Raw genomic sequence first — 17,779 nt, forward strand, 5'->3', positions numbered from 1 at the left:
GCAAATGGCACACTTTCTAGGTCTGCTTTTAAAATCGGTTGTGCTTTTGGGTCGAGTCTGATTCGAGATCGGGTCGATCCAGATCTGGATCCTTGTTGTTTGATGTCAATCGGTGCTAGATTGTCTTGTCATCTATGGCATTACTTTGTTCGTTTCCATTAGGCTAGGCATATGAGTAAGGGGTGTGCAATAAAAATAGGGTGGTGCTATTCACACACCCATTTTTTCTATTCACACACCCCTTCTATTTTTCTAATACATTAATTCAATTTATTTTGACAAATTATCCTAACTACCCTCCTTTGCAATTCTGATTATTTTTTTTTCTTTTTTTCTTTTTTGCAAGTCAATCATTACCAAATTCTAAAAAGTAGTGTGGTATTTAGTGGGAGTGTGCCTTCCCATATGCGGCAATCATTGGCTGACATTCTAGACGTTCAGGTAGTGGACAAGCATGAGAAGTATCTTGGCATTCCTAATCTGGTAGGTAGATCGAAAGCTGACACTTTTGCTTATATCAAAGATAATTTGTCAAAGAAGCTTACAGGTTGGCGTACCAAATTATTAAGTGCAGCTGGTAAGGAGATTCTGATAAAAGTCATAGCATAGGCAATGCCCCTATACACTATGAATTGCTAACTTCTATCGCAGAATTTGATTCATGAACTCCACCAACTTTGTGCCCAATTTTGGTGGGGGAGTACAGAAGATAAAAAAAGCTATGCATTGGAGAGCTTGGGATGAGTTATGTAAACCTAAAGTGATGGGTGGAATGGGATTTCGTCAGATGTTTGCTTTTAATCTGGCTATGTTAGCTAAACAAGGATGCCGTCTAATTGAAGATCCTGAGTCTTTGGTTGGTAGGATGTTGAAGGCAATCTATTTTCCCCGTTGTAATTTTTGGGACGCGGAGGTTGGTTAAGCTCCATCCTATGCTTGGCGGAGCATTCTGAATGGTAGAGATGTTCTGCAGGCCGGTATTCGGCGTCATATTGGGGATGGTAAGTCCACCAACGTGTGGACTGATCCTTGGTTGATAGGGGAGGATTTGACTTCTTTCTATACTCCTAGAATTAATATGGTTTCATATCTTATTTTATCTCCAGGTGTTTGGAACCAGGCTTTACTACAGGAGCTCTTCCCATTACATATTACACAAAAGATCTTGGCTCTTCCACTTAATAATCGTATGCATGATGATCGGTGGATTTGGTTTGGTGATAAGAAGGGAGGCTTCAACGTCAAATCCGCCTACCATATAGCACAGGATAGAGTTTTGGGTGAGAATTTCGGCATGCCTAACCCTAGTGCCGAGCTTTGGAATCGGATTTGGCAAGCCCCGGTTCCGGGGAAGGTTAAAATTTGTGTGTGGAAGGTGGCGTCCAATATTCTTCCATCTCGGAGTCGGCTAAGTGAAAGGGGTATAGACATTGATACCCAATGCCCATTCTGCGATGAAGAGATTAAGTCCCCTCTACATGCATTAAGAGATTGCTCCCATGCTAGCTCATTTCTTCAATTGGCAAATATTCCCAATGTTCCTTCTTCTACAAGTGTGATTGATTGGTTAGTAGCTTCTTATTCTCAGTCCCCTACTACCTTTGCTACTTTGTTGATGGTGATTTGGGCAACTTGGTGTAATCGAAACGTGAAAGTATGGGGTGATGAAGCTAAGTTAGCTTTGGAAGTTATGCCACTTACTCTAGGGGTGGGAGGAATTTAAGGTTCCTTATTCATCTTCTCGCCTTGCATCTCCAATACAGAATGTTAGATGGAAGAAGCCTCCTATAGGTATGATCAAACTAAATGTGGATGCGGCTTTTAGCAATGTGGATGGGAATGTAGATGTTGGGGGTGTGTTTCGAGACTTTGAAGGCTCTTGTTTAGGAGGTTTTCGCCACACACTTCCTGCAGCTTCTTCCGCTCGGCATGCGGAACTGGTAGCGCTGCTGGTGGGTGTCCAGCTAGCTATCTCTCATTAATTTGTCTCTCTGATAGTGGAAATTGATTATCAAGACTTGGTACAAGCTGTGGCGCATGATTCCCTTGATCATTCGGAGCTGGGCTACCTCTTAAGTGACCTTCGAGAGGCCCTGTAGCTAGCAACCTTTGTGCAGGTTCACCATGTGCACCGAGCAGCAAACATAGTGGCTCATACTTTAGCACAAGATGCTAAAAATGGACAGTTTTTTATGCAGCTCTTTACTGTACCTCCTCCTACTGTACCTCCTCCAAATGTGGTGGAGCTTATATCCATTGATTGTAATGACTTGTAAGTCAATGAAATCTATTTCATTTCCCTAAAAAAAAAAATCTAAAATCTAAACTCTTATTTTACTGCAGACGAGGACTACAAAACTCTTTGTGATTCCTTCTTTTCTTTTCCATCAAAAACTTCTTTAGCATAGTCATTCCATCTCTCTAATGTGATGCTTTGAAGTTCAACTATGGCAGAGCAAGAAATTGTAGACCAATCTTGGGAGAAAATTTTACATCTGATTTGCAATGGAGACATGGAAGAAAAATATGAATTTAGTGATCATTCGAGGCCCTTTGAATCCATCATTTCTGATAAGATTCTAACTCAAATTATTTGGTGTATTTCAATCCATTGCTCATGGTCAGTTTCTCAGTGATTTCGTGGATCTAAGAGCGTTAAATTTGTGGGTTCTATTTGTCTTGGTTTGATTTTGGTATGGGAAGCGTGTTAATCATGGTTTTGACTTGAGTTGATTGATAATTTTGAAGTCATTGACGCTTTGATTTTTTTTTTTTCTAGATACCTCATTGTTAGATTCATTATGGACTTGTCACACATAACATAAAGTGAATTGATAATTAGCTTAATGTCAAAATTAGTTCAACATGGACACAAACTATAAACCAATAATTGTAGCTTAATGAAAGAGTGTATCAATTCATTAAGGTTAAATAATCATATTCTTGGTCTGCAAGAAAGACTACAATGAAGTGTTACATTAAGGATCTAACTAGGAAACCTAATCTGATATGGACTGCTTTAATGGGAAGCTTCTTGAGGTTTAAGTCTCCTATATATATGAATGAATTAGTCCATGTTGCCACCACGATTTTTATTGCATTAGTTCTGTCCATTGAGAAGCAAGGTTGGTAAGCAACAGAAGGCTATATTCTAGTGATCAAGTTTTGCAGCTGCAGAAGATGGAATCCATGCCTGTGATTGTTGAAGGTAAGTTTTGATTCTTTTTGTGATTGTTGTCAAGTTAATGTGCATATGATTGTGAGCATGGATATATGGTTTTACAATCGCATATATAACATGCTGATACTATTGTGCTAGTTTTATATGTATTGATGTATAAGAACAAGAAACAATTGTTTCCCGCTGGTAATAAAGTGAAAAGATGATTTAACAAGGCTAAAGGCAGAGCTGCTAGACACATTGAAACTTTTATTGTATTGCACTAGCATGATTTAAAAAGGCTTTGAAACATTGGATCAGAGATGAATTGATCAATGTAGGATCATATTGCTTATACATTGGATACATTGCTGATTGCTCTTTTTGTGTGTACTGATGTAATTAACTTATGAGTCTTATGCTTTCTTGTTTGGCTATCTAGAAATTAGTATACTAGTTGGCATTATATATGAATGATTATTGTTTTGGTGATCTAGGAAGTCAAAGTAGAGATAAATGAAGTTGACAAAATGCTTTCTTTGCTGGAAGTAAATTTTAATAGTCGGGAAGACCTTCTTGCTGCTGTTCATAAAATTGAATTCATGGACGGGTATGTATCTGTTATAAGAACATCAAAACCTGATAAGTGTGTGTACATAGGCTGTGATAGAGGTGGTAAGTATCGAGACACTAGGATGGTTGTACCAGAGAAATTTTCCAAATTTGCAGACTGCGTCTGAAAATGGCTTATTGCCAATCTATAAGAGGTGAAAAACTTTAATAAGCTAGGTACAATATTGGAACCCCAAACAACAAAGGAGTAAAGCATGCGTCTTACCCCAAACTTTAAATGGCTTTTGCAATTTAGATGATTATTGATTCATGATTGACTTGTCAAATAGAAAAAAAAAAAAAATTAGAATTGCAAAGAAGGGTAGTTAGAGTAATTTGTAAAAATAAATTGAATTAAAGTAATAGAAAAATAAAAGGGGTGTATGAATAGAAAAAATGGGTGTGTGAATAGCACCACCCTAAATTTAAGGGGAAATTATCATTTACCCAATTTTAGCTTAAAAATTGCCCACTTATCCAAACACTCTAAGAGATTGCTCACTTATCCAAACACTCTAAGAAATTATTTCCCTAATACCCAATTTAGTTTTTTTTTAAATTCATTTTTAGGACAATTTTGCCCTCTCCTTCTTTGTCACTTTGAGAAAGAAGTCATTGGAGACCTTGCTTGACTCCGGTGGCGGACTCCGCCGACCGGTGACCTGACGCCGGCGACCAATGACCGGAATCCGGCAATCGGTCACCGGAATCCGGCTACCGGACTGGTGACCGGATTCCGGCATCTGAATATATTGCCCCCTAATAATACCCAGTAACCATATTATTGCCCCCCAGTAATCATATTATTGCCCCCCAATACTCATATTATTGTCTCTCAATAATCATATTATTGCCCTCCAGTGAATTGCATAAACTCCCAAAACCAAAATGAATACGCTACAGGCACAATTGATCAATTTATATGCATATTATTGCCCCCCAATACTCATATTATTGCTCCCCAATAATCATATTATTGCCCTCCAGTGAGTTGCATAAACTCCCAAAACCAAAATGAATACACCACAAGCACAATTGATCAATTTATATGTTTAGTTCTACATGTTCACTTTTTTTTTCCCCTTCCTCATTCTTGGAGCTCACAGTTTACCAAGAAAAAAAAAATTGGGCCACCCAGAAAAGTAGGAAACGTTTCACCACCAGCACCTGCTTGTACGCGAAGAAGAAACGTTTCACCGCCGACTTGATAGTCTGCATCGCCTGCAGCAGATCACCGCCTCCTGGATCCTTGGCCCGCCCATCGGGTCCACCTCCACTCCCAACACGTTCGATACCTTATGCTTCAAGTCCTTATACAGCCTGGTGATCTCCACCAGTCCCTTCAATCTAAAGCAAAACGACTCTGTATCGTCCACCATTTTGATCTTCAACTGGTTCTTGAGCCGGAGAAAGTCCTTCTGGTCCATTAACAGGTGGAGGTCTTCGATTTTGGCGAGATGCTTCTAGAAGTAACAGTCGGCCGTGGCCTTTTTGAAGTCGCCGGACTCAACGCGGCAGTTCACCTGCTTGGGCTCGAGGACCTACCTGGGCTCAATGGACTGGCCGGCGGTGATGGCTGAGAAGCCGCCAAGGGAGCTGTTGCCAGACCGACGACGGTGGTTTGGGTGAGGAGGCAGATTTTAGAGAGAGAGAGAGGATAGAGATCGATGGTTTTCAATTTAATAATAGGGGCAAAACTGTCAATAGATGTTAGATTGGGTAAGTAGGGTTAAAAAACTCTTACACTACAAAAAATAATTGCAACGGCTACCCCGTTTGGCGTCGGCATCCTTTTGCCTTTGCAAAAAATTGACTTTTTGCTTCGGCAAAATCACGCCGTCGTAAAACTTGCGACTGAGTTGCTATGCCGTGGCAATGGGGTAGCCAAACTTTAATATTTATCTTCGGCAAACATTTGCAGTCGCAGACTTCCAATACTTGGCGACTGCGTCTAAAATGCCGTCGCACTAGTTAACAACTATGAGCCCAATTCTCTTATTAAATCTATTTTCTCATCAAAAAACCCTAGCCTATTTCTCTCGATCCTTGTTCTCTATCGCATCCCTCTCTCTCTCTCTCTCTCTCTCTCTCTGTGTTCTCGATCTAACTGGACAAATTGAGCATCGCAGAACTTGGTGGCCACTGTGCTGATCTAGATCCAGGGCTTACTCTTTTTGGGTATTTCATTTTGGCTTACTCTTCAGTCGTTCCTCTCCTCTCTCGTTGAATCTAATTCGACTCAGATGCTTCCAATTCAATGACGGGGTCATTCATGCGAGTTTCTTTCTGTCCAAGCGAAATTCGTACAGAATTTTGATTCAACTAAGATGGTCTCTCTTCTCTGTTCTCTGAAAGCTCGCGTCTTGGGTCAGTTCTCAACTCTCTTTTTGCTTGGTTTCTGTTTTGGGCTTCTTGTTTTTTACTGGTAGATTCAAATTTATGTTGAGATTTTCAGTTATAATCTACTAGAAATTATCTGTGATTTAATTCATTGTGGACTGAAAGCTTTAGTCATTGCTTGTGTGAATTTGCTTTCTTGCACTTCTCTGTTAATTTGTATACAAAATGTAAATGCATTTAGAAGGTAAAGTGAATTTCATTTTAGAATTGAGGGTTGACTAGAAGGAACAAGGCTCAAGCGGTGAAATGACAAAGGCAAAGTTTTTCTGTTCTGATTTTAGTACATCAGTATTACTTACTAATCTTGAAAGATGTAGGGACAAGGGACTGGTGTTATCGTACATACTATACTGGTGTCTGGATTTTGGTATCGATCCTACAATGAAGGATGTTGACAAGTATTCTTTTGTTCCAGGTAAATTTCCCTCTCCATTTTCGTCTCCTTTTCCATCAAATTGTGTTTACCAATTGCACAATTATATTATCCTTTTCATGTCATCGCGATTATGATTTCCACTGGTTTGATTCATTTTTTCTTTCGAAACTATAATTTCTGTTCAAGGAGCTCCAAAGATCTCCTCAGACCCGACTGCAATTGCACCGAGTATTTTCTCAGTGCAATTATCAATTACCATCTTTATAGGTAATATTATTTTCTCTAATTCTTCTTCTTCTTCTTCTGTGGGAACTATGGTTTTTCCTCTTTTGAGTTTTAGGGGTAAGTGAACACATTGATAGATGAGAAACTTGATGTTAACTTTTTACTTTTCATTTAGAGAAACAAAAGTAAATCTACTCACCGAACTTATGAATCCATTAACAGATATTGAGGAGTGGCACGAATTGTTGCAGGGCTAGGTTTCCTAGGTATATCATATATATCTTGTAATAAACTAAAGGGATCACTATATTCCGGTTACAGATTCCATTTAATGTTTGGCGTCTGAAGCTTGGTAATTGTATTTTACCAGGAGAAGAGATTTGTAGATGCAAAATGAGTTCAACGTAATGGTGGTCAGAAGTTGGAGCTGCACGATTTTGTACGATGGTGGGTTGTTTCTTTTCCTGCAATCTGTATCTAGAATTGTAATAATATTGGTGCAAGTTTGTGAAGGAGATGGTGCTTAAGCATCGAGCTGCACTTAGCAATATCACCAATTTCAAAAGAGAGGCTTTTGGGTATGTGATTTTTTCTTAGAATCTGAATCTATTTATGGGTTTTTGTTCTGGCATAGACCCATTACAAAGTTTTTTTTTCGTCATTATTTTTTCTTTTTGTAAGTTGAATTATTGATTTTGATTCTTGTTGTGCTGTTTGGATTGTCAAATTGATTTTGTTCTGTTTTACTTAATATGTTTTCAGAAAGCATGCTTCTCAGTCAATATTAGAAGACTCTCTGTAAGTCAATATTTCGTTGAAGATCTGCTTCTACTTATTTACAGTTTTATTGAATCTTTGTTATGTTTTTCTTAGTACTCAAGTGTGGTGTAAAGGTATAACATGTTTTCATTTCAATAATTGTAACTTGTACACTTATAGATCAATTATTGACTACTACATATCTTTTTTAGCTTGGTGAGAAGAACACTACGCTCTTTGTTAAAGTCAAAATTAAAAGACCACACAGGTTGCTCTATCTGATTGTTTATGATCATGTCCTACTCAAGTATCTGATGGTAGAGATTGACTCATTGCTCAAGAAAAAGTATTGCCATGCACTACTTAGTTTGGATGAACTTGCCAAGTTATTTTCTGCTAGTATATGCTTTTTTTCATGTTTGATGATTGGTAATTAACTTTGCTATAGATTGCTACAGATGATTGGTGATTAACAGCTGGTTGACTCTGTGAAGCAAAATTTAGACGCAGAAATTAGATATTGATGGGAAGATAACTTTTGTTCTTTTTCTCCTATACAGGTTGGTGGACAAAATTAATGTTTCTTTCTCCTGTGCAATTTCGAGCAAGTCTCTTTTGCTTCACAAATGAGAAATAGCTGCAACATTTCAATCAAGTATTAGATGATGTAGACCTCTTTTGCATTCTCTATTTTTATTTTTAAGTGAGAATTTTTGCTCTATGTTTTAAAGTTAAGTTCTTGTGGGTGATGTTTTCAGCATGTTTTTACATACGAGTTTCTGGTCACATAAACCGGTGGAATAATTGCTTTTCCTCAATGAAGCTTGGTAAGCTAATATTCAGACGGGTACACTTTTGTTCAGTTGAGGTTTCACTCTTCCATTATTCGCTATTTTGTTTTGTTCGGTAATGATGAAGTATTAAAATTTGGAAACCTCCTTGGTTTAATATCTCTATCTGAATGTATTTTCTTACTATTATTAATTTCTATTTGCAGGTGATGAGACTGGGGAAGAATGGTGTGGAGGAAGTTTCGGAATTGGGTCCTCTCTGAAACTTGGCTTTGCAGCTCCGAAAGTGACCATACTTATAGCTAATTAGCTCACTTGCAACATTTGATGTTTGTAGGAGAAAGATATTGAGGGGTTGAGGTTACTGACCATACTTGGCTTGAGTGAATCATACATGATGAGGTACTTTGTGCTAATGAATTAGTGTTTATCCCCTTTTTCTGATGAAGGTTGGACCAAACAAAATACTTTTTTTTTTTTCAAGACCAATAGCTTTGTTTTGTTGACTACCCCCATTCGCATGAAGAGAAGATGGCCATGCATTTTCCAAAGCTGTTAAGATGCCCCTGTTTCTTCACTTCCATCCATCACTTTATTCTCTTTTAAGTTGAGGCAAGTGCAAAGCAAAACTAAAATTAACTTGTGGGCTTTTGGCATTGAGATTCTTGTCCTCCTTGCTGTTGACTACTTCAGTGGCCACTGTCTTTTCCATTAATTAAGTTTCGCTCCTAACTGTGCCTATACAGTTTGGGTTTGGACTTTGGAACTCTATTTCAAAATTTCCACATTATTTTATCTTACGATTTCAACATAGTTCGTTGAGTTCTTTACTGCCAGAGGCTTGAGCAGACTATCCTTGTTTCTTTCTCTATATTTATTTCTTTATTAAGAAAATTTATTATTTATTACTATTAGTTTGTTTCATGTAGATAAGGAAGGAAGCACTCTGGGCATGCTTTGCAGTGGAACCTGATTTTGAGGCAATGATTTCGGTTAGTTCATATCACTGGATCTTGATTATTATTCTGGAATATATTTCCATTTATTAGTTTGTACTCTGTAGAAAAATAATATGGTCAATAGAATGGAAGGATCTCTAAACATCTGCTTTAAGAAAATAACTGGTGGATACCTTAAGAAAATAACCTGGTGGTGCAGACAACCTGGTGGATACCTTAAGAAAATAACTCAATTCATCATTTGAGTGACTAAAGAGTTTAAACTGTTTTCTAAATTAACTGATTCTCTTCAATTAATATAATGCATCATTGTAAATCCAATGAATGGTTTAGGGTTCTTAAAGTTACACTTTCTTGTGGTTGCTTCCTCAAGACTCCGGGATTGCTTCAGTTGCCAAGCAACTAGATCAAGATATTAATAGCTCATGTTTATTGAACTGAGAATCAATACTGAAATTTCAAAGGTTGCTTTCAGTTCCTATTTCTTAATAGCTCATGTTTATTGAATATTGTGAGTTCTGACTGAGGGTGCCTATTGTGTATTGTAGACTTTAGCTTGTTATCTGTCTATTCAGTGAACTAGAATTACTTCAAAGTTAGAGAGAAGGGGTTAGAATGGCATTGTGAAAAGTATAACAGACCATTGTGGACAATCACTGCATTAGAATGGCATTATGTGGTAAGTCACTTTGTCATTATAGCTTCTTAATTAAAGTTATTGTTCCTCATTTGATTTCTCTTTAGTCAGTTAACCAATGGTACTGGTTTGTACAGTGTTCAAGAAATTAGCGTGTTATCAACCAGTGTGCTCGTTTGTACATATATACCTTTATTAATTTATCAATGATGAATATACATACTAGTATCAACTTGTAAAAGAAACACTAGCTTTGATGACACTTGGTTTGAAATTTCCTCTCATACTGCCATTCTCTTTGTAATATGATTATAAAGAATGGTGCAACCTGCGATGTTCATTATTGAAATTGGGTTATGGTGTGACATTGAAAAAGGGTGATATGCAAAGCCATACATGATATATCAATTTCCTTTTTTTGATGTCTTAGGTTCCGGATGCAACTAGTGACCATGAAATTCGGAAGGAATCTGTAGGAGAAGAAGGGAATCCATATTCAAGCTGTGATAGAGCAATGGACTGAGTTTCAATATGTTCATATTCTAATAGTGCAATATTGGAATTTTTGTTAAGTGTTACTCTTGGTTGTCTTCATTAGGTGCTTGGTTTTGGGCATAACTTTGTATTTCTTCTAATTACATATTTGGATGAATGCATCAACTTAATTACATTGCTATGAAATTGATGAGTTAATGGACAATATATGTGTTGTATATTGAGATTTTTATCCCATTTTTGGATGTTGCAAAAATACAAGTTTTGTTATAAAAAAAAAAAATTTGCTGGTTGGCCACTAGCATCGGTGAATTGCCGTAGCCAAGAATACATTTCTATATAACACCACACCGAAGCTACGGCAACGAGACTGTAGCAAAATTTGCTATTGAAAAATTGGCGGGAAGCAAATTAGTTTGGCAGCAAAAAAAAAATGGCGGGAAAAAATTTGGCGGGAAACAAATTTGGTAGGAAACAAATTTTGGCGGGAAGTAATATAATTGTCTTAATATTAATTATGCTGCGACGGAAATTTGCCGTAGTATATTTTGTAATGGTGACGGCATTAGGGGTAGTATGAAACCGTCGCAGAGTAAGTGTCGCAAAGCTCTTTGCCGTCGCAAAAGTGGTCTGCCACGACATTTTGCCGTGGCTAAAGATATTGGCGATGCCACCAACGGCGTCAGAAGCTTTGCCGTCGCAAATGCTTTTTTGCGACGGCAAAACAACTTTTCGCTACGGCAGGGCGCCGCGGCTATTGTAATTTTTTTTTGTAGTGTTAGTTGAGTAAGTGGACAATTTTTAAGCTGAAATTGGGTAAATGGTCACGGCCCCTAAATTTAATGGCAAAATCATGAATCAAATTTGATACCAGTCACACGTCACTCTTTTCTTTCTCTTGGTGTCATCAAAAGCAATTTGATGTTCTTGCTCCGTTTGTGTTTCACCGCCCTAGTCTCATCATTATCCTCTGTTAGCTTCATCTTCTCCGACAGACCCGCACACTTATCTCCTCCCCGTCACTATCCTGTCATCAGCCTCAGTTTGTTCTTCATTTGTGGAGAAACCATGTTCAGTTCACAGTATTACAATATGTTGATAAACACCGCCAGTCTACCACCGATGTCCATCATCTTTTGCTGATGTCTTGCTTGGTGATATCGATCCGAAGTGTGATTTTATGCATCCCATCACAATGTTTGACATAAAAACTATAATTTACTGATCTAAATTGCTGAACTAACTCGTAAACAAGGTATCGGAAGTGTAATGGACTTCACCTTCTTTATGAGATTACAATATGAATACTATCAAGGACATGAGTTTTTATAGTGAATTCTGTTATTGATGCAATTTTAACGGAGGTTCTACCAGTATCCAAAATGTACAAGAAGCTCACGGACATTGATAAATAATAGTCATTGATGGAAAAACTAGCATTCTCAGACGGTACACCTAATTATCTGATGAAACACAATGCAGCTCCATGGACCAAATATACAAAGCTTCAAGCAGTTGCCACCAAAAAAAAAAAAAAAGAACAAACACCACCACCTTTTTCCTGATTGTACGCCTCCAACTGAACCTTCCTCTTCTCTTCGGAAACTCTCTCATATTCTCCAAGTGTTATCTCCTACTTGCAAACCATAACGGAAACACCAACCAATTAAAGAAGAAAATAAGCTTAATAAGAGCTAGACTGTCATGTTGAGTTGTTAAAAGTAATGATTTCGAGTAATATGAAAAATGAAACTCACCTCAAGTGCTTTTCTTCAGGTTTGTCGGCATGTCGCCATTCACAACTTCAGTAAAATACTGACCAACATCAATAGAAGGATTTATATATTACCTATATGAAGCATGAAATTTTGAAAGTTATACACAAAAGGAAGATCACTCAAAAGATCTCCATTTGATCTTCAGACTATTGCAACCAAATAATTCTAAACGTTGCTTTGGTGATATGAAATTCAGCTGGTAAGTAGAATGAATCAAAGCATTTCCACTTTGACTATGTTGACTGTTAATGGTGATTACTCAGTACAGTCGTACAGATGCTAAAATATTAAACATATGAAACCCAAAAACATTTTAAATGTCAGGGACAAAGCACTTTTCAGCTCGGGAAGGCTGAAAAACTTTAGAAGGCATATGCAGGACATAAGACCTAAGATCAACTATTCGAAATATATTACCAGAACCATCTTTACTGCAAATCGTAGTGAAATTTCATTATCTTAATCCACGAAGTGCATTTCTCATGTAACAACACTATATGGATTATGTGCTACCTACGAGTATAAGATGATGCATTTTGTAAGCCTCAGACCTCTTTGTCCACAACCACTTCTTAAGAAGATCCCATGCCTCTTTACTTCACCATCAGCAATAAGATAAATTTCAGGAAACAAAATCTAAATTGAAGAGTAGATAAAAATTGGTTCGTAGAAATCTTTCTTCAACTGTTATGTCACACTCAACTATAGCTGTAGTAGCTCCTCTCTATAAAATGAATTGCCCCAAAACTTTAAACTGAACGAACCTGAAATTCAAGAAACCATCCTAATACAAAGAGAAACCCTAGAGAAGACATCATAGCTCCAACATCCCCAAGAAGCACCTGAAGCACAATATCTAACATCACTCTGAGGGATCACAAAATGCAATAGAAAAAAAAAAACAATAAAAGATTAAAAGAAAACTTTTCATCACAGAATGCTGATTATATGGAGACATATGAAGAAACAGCACAGTGAATAAAAAAATTCCAAATAGATAATAACCTTTAGACCAAACAACCTCTGAACAGCTTAATTAATATACTCATACCACACATTTCCCAGTATATTGAGAGTTTGAGAAAAATATAAGACTTTTTCCCAATCACAATTCTGTCTATCATTCCTCAGAGATATTACAGTTCACAAATCAGAGCCAGACCAACAATTACAAGAACATAGAAAAGTGAGAACTTTTGTCTAGACAGCTAAAAACATAATAAACCTTGTCAGCAATCCAAACAGAAAACAAAGGTGAATGAAAAAAGAAATATATCTTGTCTCACACTCCAGAACTCAAAAAATCAACCGTATTGGAACAAGCTAAAGTATTACAAGCAAGATAACAAATGTAAAAAACAAAAGTGAGAATTTCCATGTCAAAAGATATGATATGAACTAATGAAAGAAAATGTAAGAAACAATGTTGACTCACAGCTTTAAGTTCGTGAAAGTTACCAAGTCCATAAACAATAAAACAGAAACCCCCACAATGAACTGGCATATAAAAGAAGCAAGCATCTGACTATTATGCATAATCATGCAGACCCAACATCAGAGATAAGAAAGGTTGACCATTGGATTTGGGGCAAAAATATGTAAGAGATTTGGCTTGCTTAAATCTCCATGTCTGTTAATCCCGTTGAACCTAGAATATAATAATCAGTTCTTTATCATAATCAGTAAATACGCTCTAATCTAGAAATGTCCTTGAAACAATTGCACAACCTCAATTGTTGACAAGTTTAACTTACTGAGAAATGGTAGTTCACACGGATACAGTTCTCTTGTCAGAGAAGATCCTATCAGGCATTCTATTAGTAAATTGGCCGCTCTTGCTATTGCCATTGGCAGCCTTCCGTGGGACGTTCCTCTGCATGATCCTGATCGGAATTCCACCCAAATCAAAGTCTTCCTTCAAAGACCTTTTTAAGAACCTGATGTCTGTATCTGAGAGCTCTTTCTTCCCACTAACAAAGGCCACAAAAGTGGGTGGTCGTGCTTTCACCTGTGTAAAGTACTTAACCTTGGGTTGAGCAGACTGATCTTTCCAAGAATGCCTGCTCATAACCTTGCGCAACCAACGGTTCAGACGAGCTGTGGACAACCTTGAACACCATTTTTCATATGTATCAATAACTTGGTGCATGACAGCTGCCTGACCCCTTCCTTCCAATGCTGATATGAATACTACTGGTATTCCAGTCACCTGGGGTATAACAGTCTGAATTTCTTGAGGCACAGCTTCCATAACGTTGTCACAAATTTCTTGTTCTTTTAATAGATCCATCTTGTTCACAACCACCACTAAACCACGGCCTTCTTCAATAGCCTGTCTAGCTATAACTACTTCATCATGCTTCATACTTCTTCTGGCCTTTGAGATCTCTTCGGCATCTAGGACCAGAGCAACTACATGAGCTCTCATGAGACTCTTTCTTGACTGCACAATGCTCAAGGATGATGGTCCTTTCTCCATCTTTGTTCTCTGCAACCAGCCTGCAGTGTCAACCAGGTAGATAGTTCTCCCTTGAAATTCAAACTCAGCTCTAATTGAATCTCTTGTCAGACCAGCCTCCGGACCTACCAGCACACGTTCTTCTTGTAACAATGTATTCAGCAAGGTTGACTTCCCAACATTGGGTTTTCCAACGATTGCTAACTGTAATGGCAGCTTACTATCCTCAATCTCACAGGAGCTGTCGTCACTGAAATTTCCCTCATCAGTGTTTTCTTGATTGTTTAAGACACTGAGCATATAATCCTCAAGCATAGGCTTTAGACTCCCATAAAGATCTTGCATACCGAGTCCAGTTTCAGCTGAAATGGCAATAGGGTCACCCCATCCCAACCTATAAGCTTCAGCAGCAGCCGCAGCAAGAGAGCCACTACCATCAAAAAGTGACTCTGATTTATTCATGGCAACTACAATATTGATTCCAGGTGCATGCTTGCGCAACCACCTTCCAACCTCCAGATCCAGTGGGTGCAGTCCAGCTCTCACATCTATAAGGAAAACCGCAAACTGAGACCTTGCCAATATACTTGCAGTCATCCCTGCTGTTCTGTCAAGAATAGAACCTGAAGAAGCTGCTGTTTCTAAGCCAGCCGAATCCAATACCCTGAATCGCAGATCACCCAATTTAGCAATGCCATCTCTGAAGTCACGAGTAACATGATCATCTGGTGTGTTGTACACAAGGGCCTCCCGCCTCCGGATCAAACGATTGAACAAAGCTGACTTGCCCACATTCGGGCGGCCAACAAGAATCACAGTCGGAAGCAGATTCTTCTTCACTTTGGTGAAATCTACTGGCTTTTCATACTCAACCCTAACTTCCTTTGTTGCAACATTATCATCCGAATCATCACGCGACACCTCAACACGAGCACCTGCATCACTGCAAGAATCAGTATCAGACGGTTCAACATTAGTTAGCGTGCAAAGTTCCGCTGTAGCCTGAAGGATGCAAGGATGCAAGATTGAGATTGGCCTGCCATGAATCCAACTCAAAGACGGTATTCCAATGCGATTGAACGAGGAAGTGGTAAAAAAGGATCCAATGGTAGTCAGGTCTCTGTGTCTCTGTATGCAAAACTGGGGGATTGAGTTTGTGGAACTCTTAAGTGGATTATGAAAGAGGCCATAACCAAACTTCCTCTTCTGAGCTGAAAGTGAACGAATCCATGAAGAAGACATACCCAAGATGTGAATTGTGTCAAACAGTAATGTCTGAGCTGTCTGTAGACCAGAGTCTTTGTTAAAACTGCAGCGATTCAGGGAAATGAATCAAGTCTTAAATTGAGAGAGTGTGGAGCTGTCTAAGGCAGTCATTGATATACCCTAAACATATCAAAGATCCAAAAAGGGTTTCAACTCTCAAAACGACTATCTTGCTTGCTTTGGTTTCTTTGAAGATTGAAACAAACTGAACACTGGTTCCTGCAAAATTAAACTCTCTTAACAAATGCACCAAATTTCCAGAGACAAATTCTAAAGTAATAAATGTCGATAATTTACTCTTGGTATCAACCCCAATCTCAGAATCACAGATTGACAAGGTGAGAAAAAAAAAATACTTGGATTGAACTGAAGAGCTGAGGGAGTCACCACTACAGTAGTAACAAAACACAAAAGAGAAAGAACCAGAATGAATAAAGAACCTACCTTTGAATTAGACGCCGCTAGTTTTCTTATCTGGGTTGCTTCATGTCTCTCAAGGTTGGAAAATCAATGGGTTTCTCAAATGGCGGCACTATTAGAAACAGGAAACCTATGAAAACCTCTGAGATAAAAGATAGAGAGAATTTTAATCAAAAAAAAGATAGAGAGAATTTTATAAACGGTGACTCAATTATGACTCGTTTGACACTTAATTTTCAAATATATTATTTTGGTCACTCAACTATTACTATGTCAGTTACTTTAGTCATTGAAAGGGTATTTTGTCTCACTTTAATCACTTCTCTAATTCATTTCAATTCAAATTTCTGAAGAGTTTTTCTATTGGAACCTCCAATTTACTCACTTGACCTCTATGCTTTTTACACCTCCTATCAAATTTTTAAATACTAAATTTACTCATTAAACCTCACTAAAGTTCCTCAAATAACCTCAATCATATAATTAATTTACAAACAAACTAAGATCTTTATAATAAAAAAATTTAGTCATTTCAATGATTTAATTACTCTATAAATCTTAATTACATCTCCATTCCTTAATCAGATAACATATATCTCTTATCCAATAAAAAAAAAATCAAACACAAGGTATTGAGTTTTAAAAATTAATAAAAATAAAATAACATGAACTATTATGTGATTTTTTTTTATTTACTTTTTCTTTTTTAGCTGTTAAAAAAAAAACAAGATTAGTCATTTTTTCTTAATGTTTCTCTATTTTGTGTACCTCATGATTAATTATTTAAATATTTTTTATTTATTTTTATTTGCTAGCTTTTTTTTTTCCTTCTTCTTTTTACAAATATAATAGATAGATTTAGATTTACGGCATAATACAATTTATTTTGTTCTCCCTAACCAATATGCGTTCAATATGCATATCATACATTTTTATCTTAATCATAATTTTATTTCTCAATATATATATATATATATATATATATATGAATGCTTTAATGAGTACATAGTAAAATTGGAAAATGAAAATAGATAGTGAAAATAATAAAGAATGCAATCTAATATTATTGAATTGGAAAGTCTAGTTAAAATAAATATAACCATTTTTTTGGTATAATTATTGTCCCTAATAGTCATTTTATAGTAAGTTATATATGTCATTTAATAATTCATAACAGAGTGAGGTCAAGTGAGCAGATTTGAAGGTCCCAATAGAAACTCTCATTTCTCAATTGATTGGTTGAAAATATCCTTGATATTGTGGCAAATAAATTTTTTTTAATGAAAAAAAATTAACGAAGTGACTAAAATGAATAACAGAGTTAAAGTTGAGTGATCAAAGTGATATATTTAAAAAGTGAGTAACTAAAGTGTCGAACTGGAACATGTCAGAGTGATCATATGTGATATTCTCCTTAAAAAAAATCAATTGCACACGTGTCTT

The 17,779-nt window shown here is 37.0% G+C and overlaps 2 protein-coding genes and 1 long non-coding RNA gene across 6 annotated transcripts; 2 read left to right on the forward strand and 1 right to left on the reverse strand.

Moving 5' to 3' along the window:
* The first annotated feature begins 405 nt into the window (after positions 1-405).
* LOC112203576 lies at positions 406-2,276 on the forward strand. The gene is made up of 4 exons (XM_024344522.1): positions 406-547; positions 1,107-1,618; positions 1,707-1,952; positions 2,118-2,276. The coding sequence occupies exons 1-4, from the start codon at positions 406-408 to the stop codon at positions 2,274-2,276; spliced, it is 1,059 nt and encodes a 352-aa protein (XP_024200290.1).
* A 5,983-nt stretch (positions 2,277-8,259) lies between these two features.
* Positions 8,260-10,600, forward strand: LOC121053168. Its single transcript, XR_005810950.1, has 5 exons — positions 8,260-8,359; positions 8,530-8,683; positions 9,253-9,315; positions 9,831-9,961; positions 10,350-10,600. It is a non-coding gene; the product is annotated as an uncharacterized LOC121053168 (long non-coding RNA).
* Positions 10,601-11,671: 1,071 nt separating this feature from the next.
* LOC112166427 (GTPase Der) lies at positions 11,672-16,496 on the reverse strand. 4 transcript variants are annotated; one of them, XR_005800006.1, is made up of 5 exons: positions 16,361-16,496; positions 13,947-16,135; positions 12,957-13,034; positions 12,172-12,229; positions 11,672-12,047 (listed from the first exon to the last, which is right to left on the reverse strand). XR_005800006.1 is itself a non-coding variant. In XM_024303268.2 (3 exons), exon 2 carries the CDS (start codon positions 15,890-15,892, stop codon positions 13,961-13,963), a length of 1,932 nt encoding a protein of 643 aa, XP_024159036.1. In that variant the 5' UTR covers positions 15,893-16,135; positions 16,361-16,496; the 3' UTR covers positions 12,813-13,034; positions 13,947-13,960. The 4 variants fall into 4 exon arrangements, 1 of the variants encoding a protein (XP_024159036.1); XR_002923265.2 differs by having other exon boundaries at positions 12,172-12,263; XR_002923267.2 differs by lacking the exon at positions 12,957-13,034 and having other exon boundaries at positions 11,673-12,047; positions 12,172-12,263.
* Positions 16,497-17,779: the final 1,283 nt, after the last annotated feature.

This window comes from Rosa chinensis, chromosome 5, assembly GCF_002994745.2.
Source record: "Rosa chinensis cultivar Old Blush chromosome 5, RchiOBHm-V2, whole genome shotgun sequence".
Taxonomy (NCBI): Eukaryota; Viridiplantae; Streptophyta; class Magnoliopsida; order Rosales; family Rosaceae; genus Rosa; species Rosa chinensis.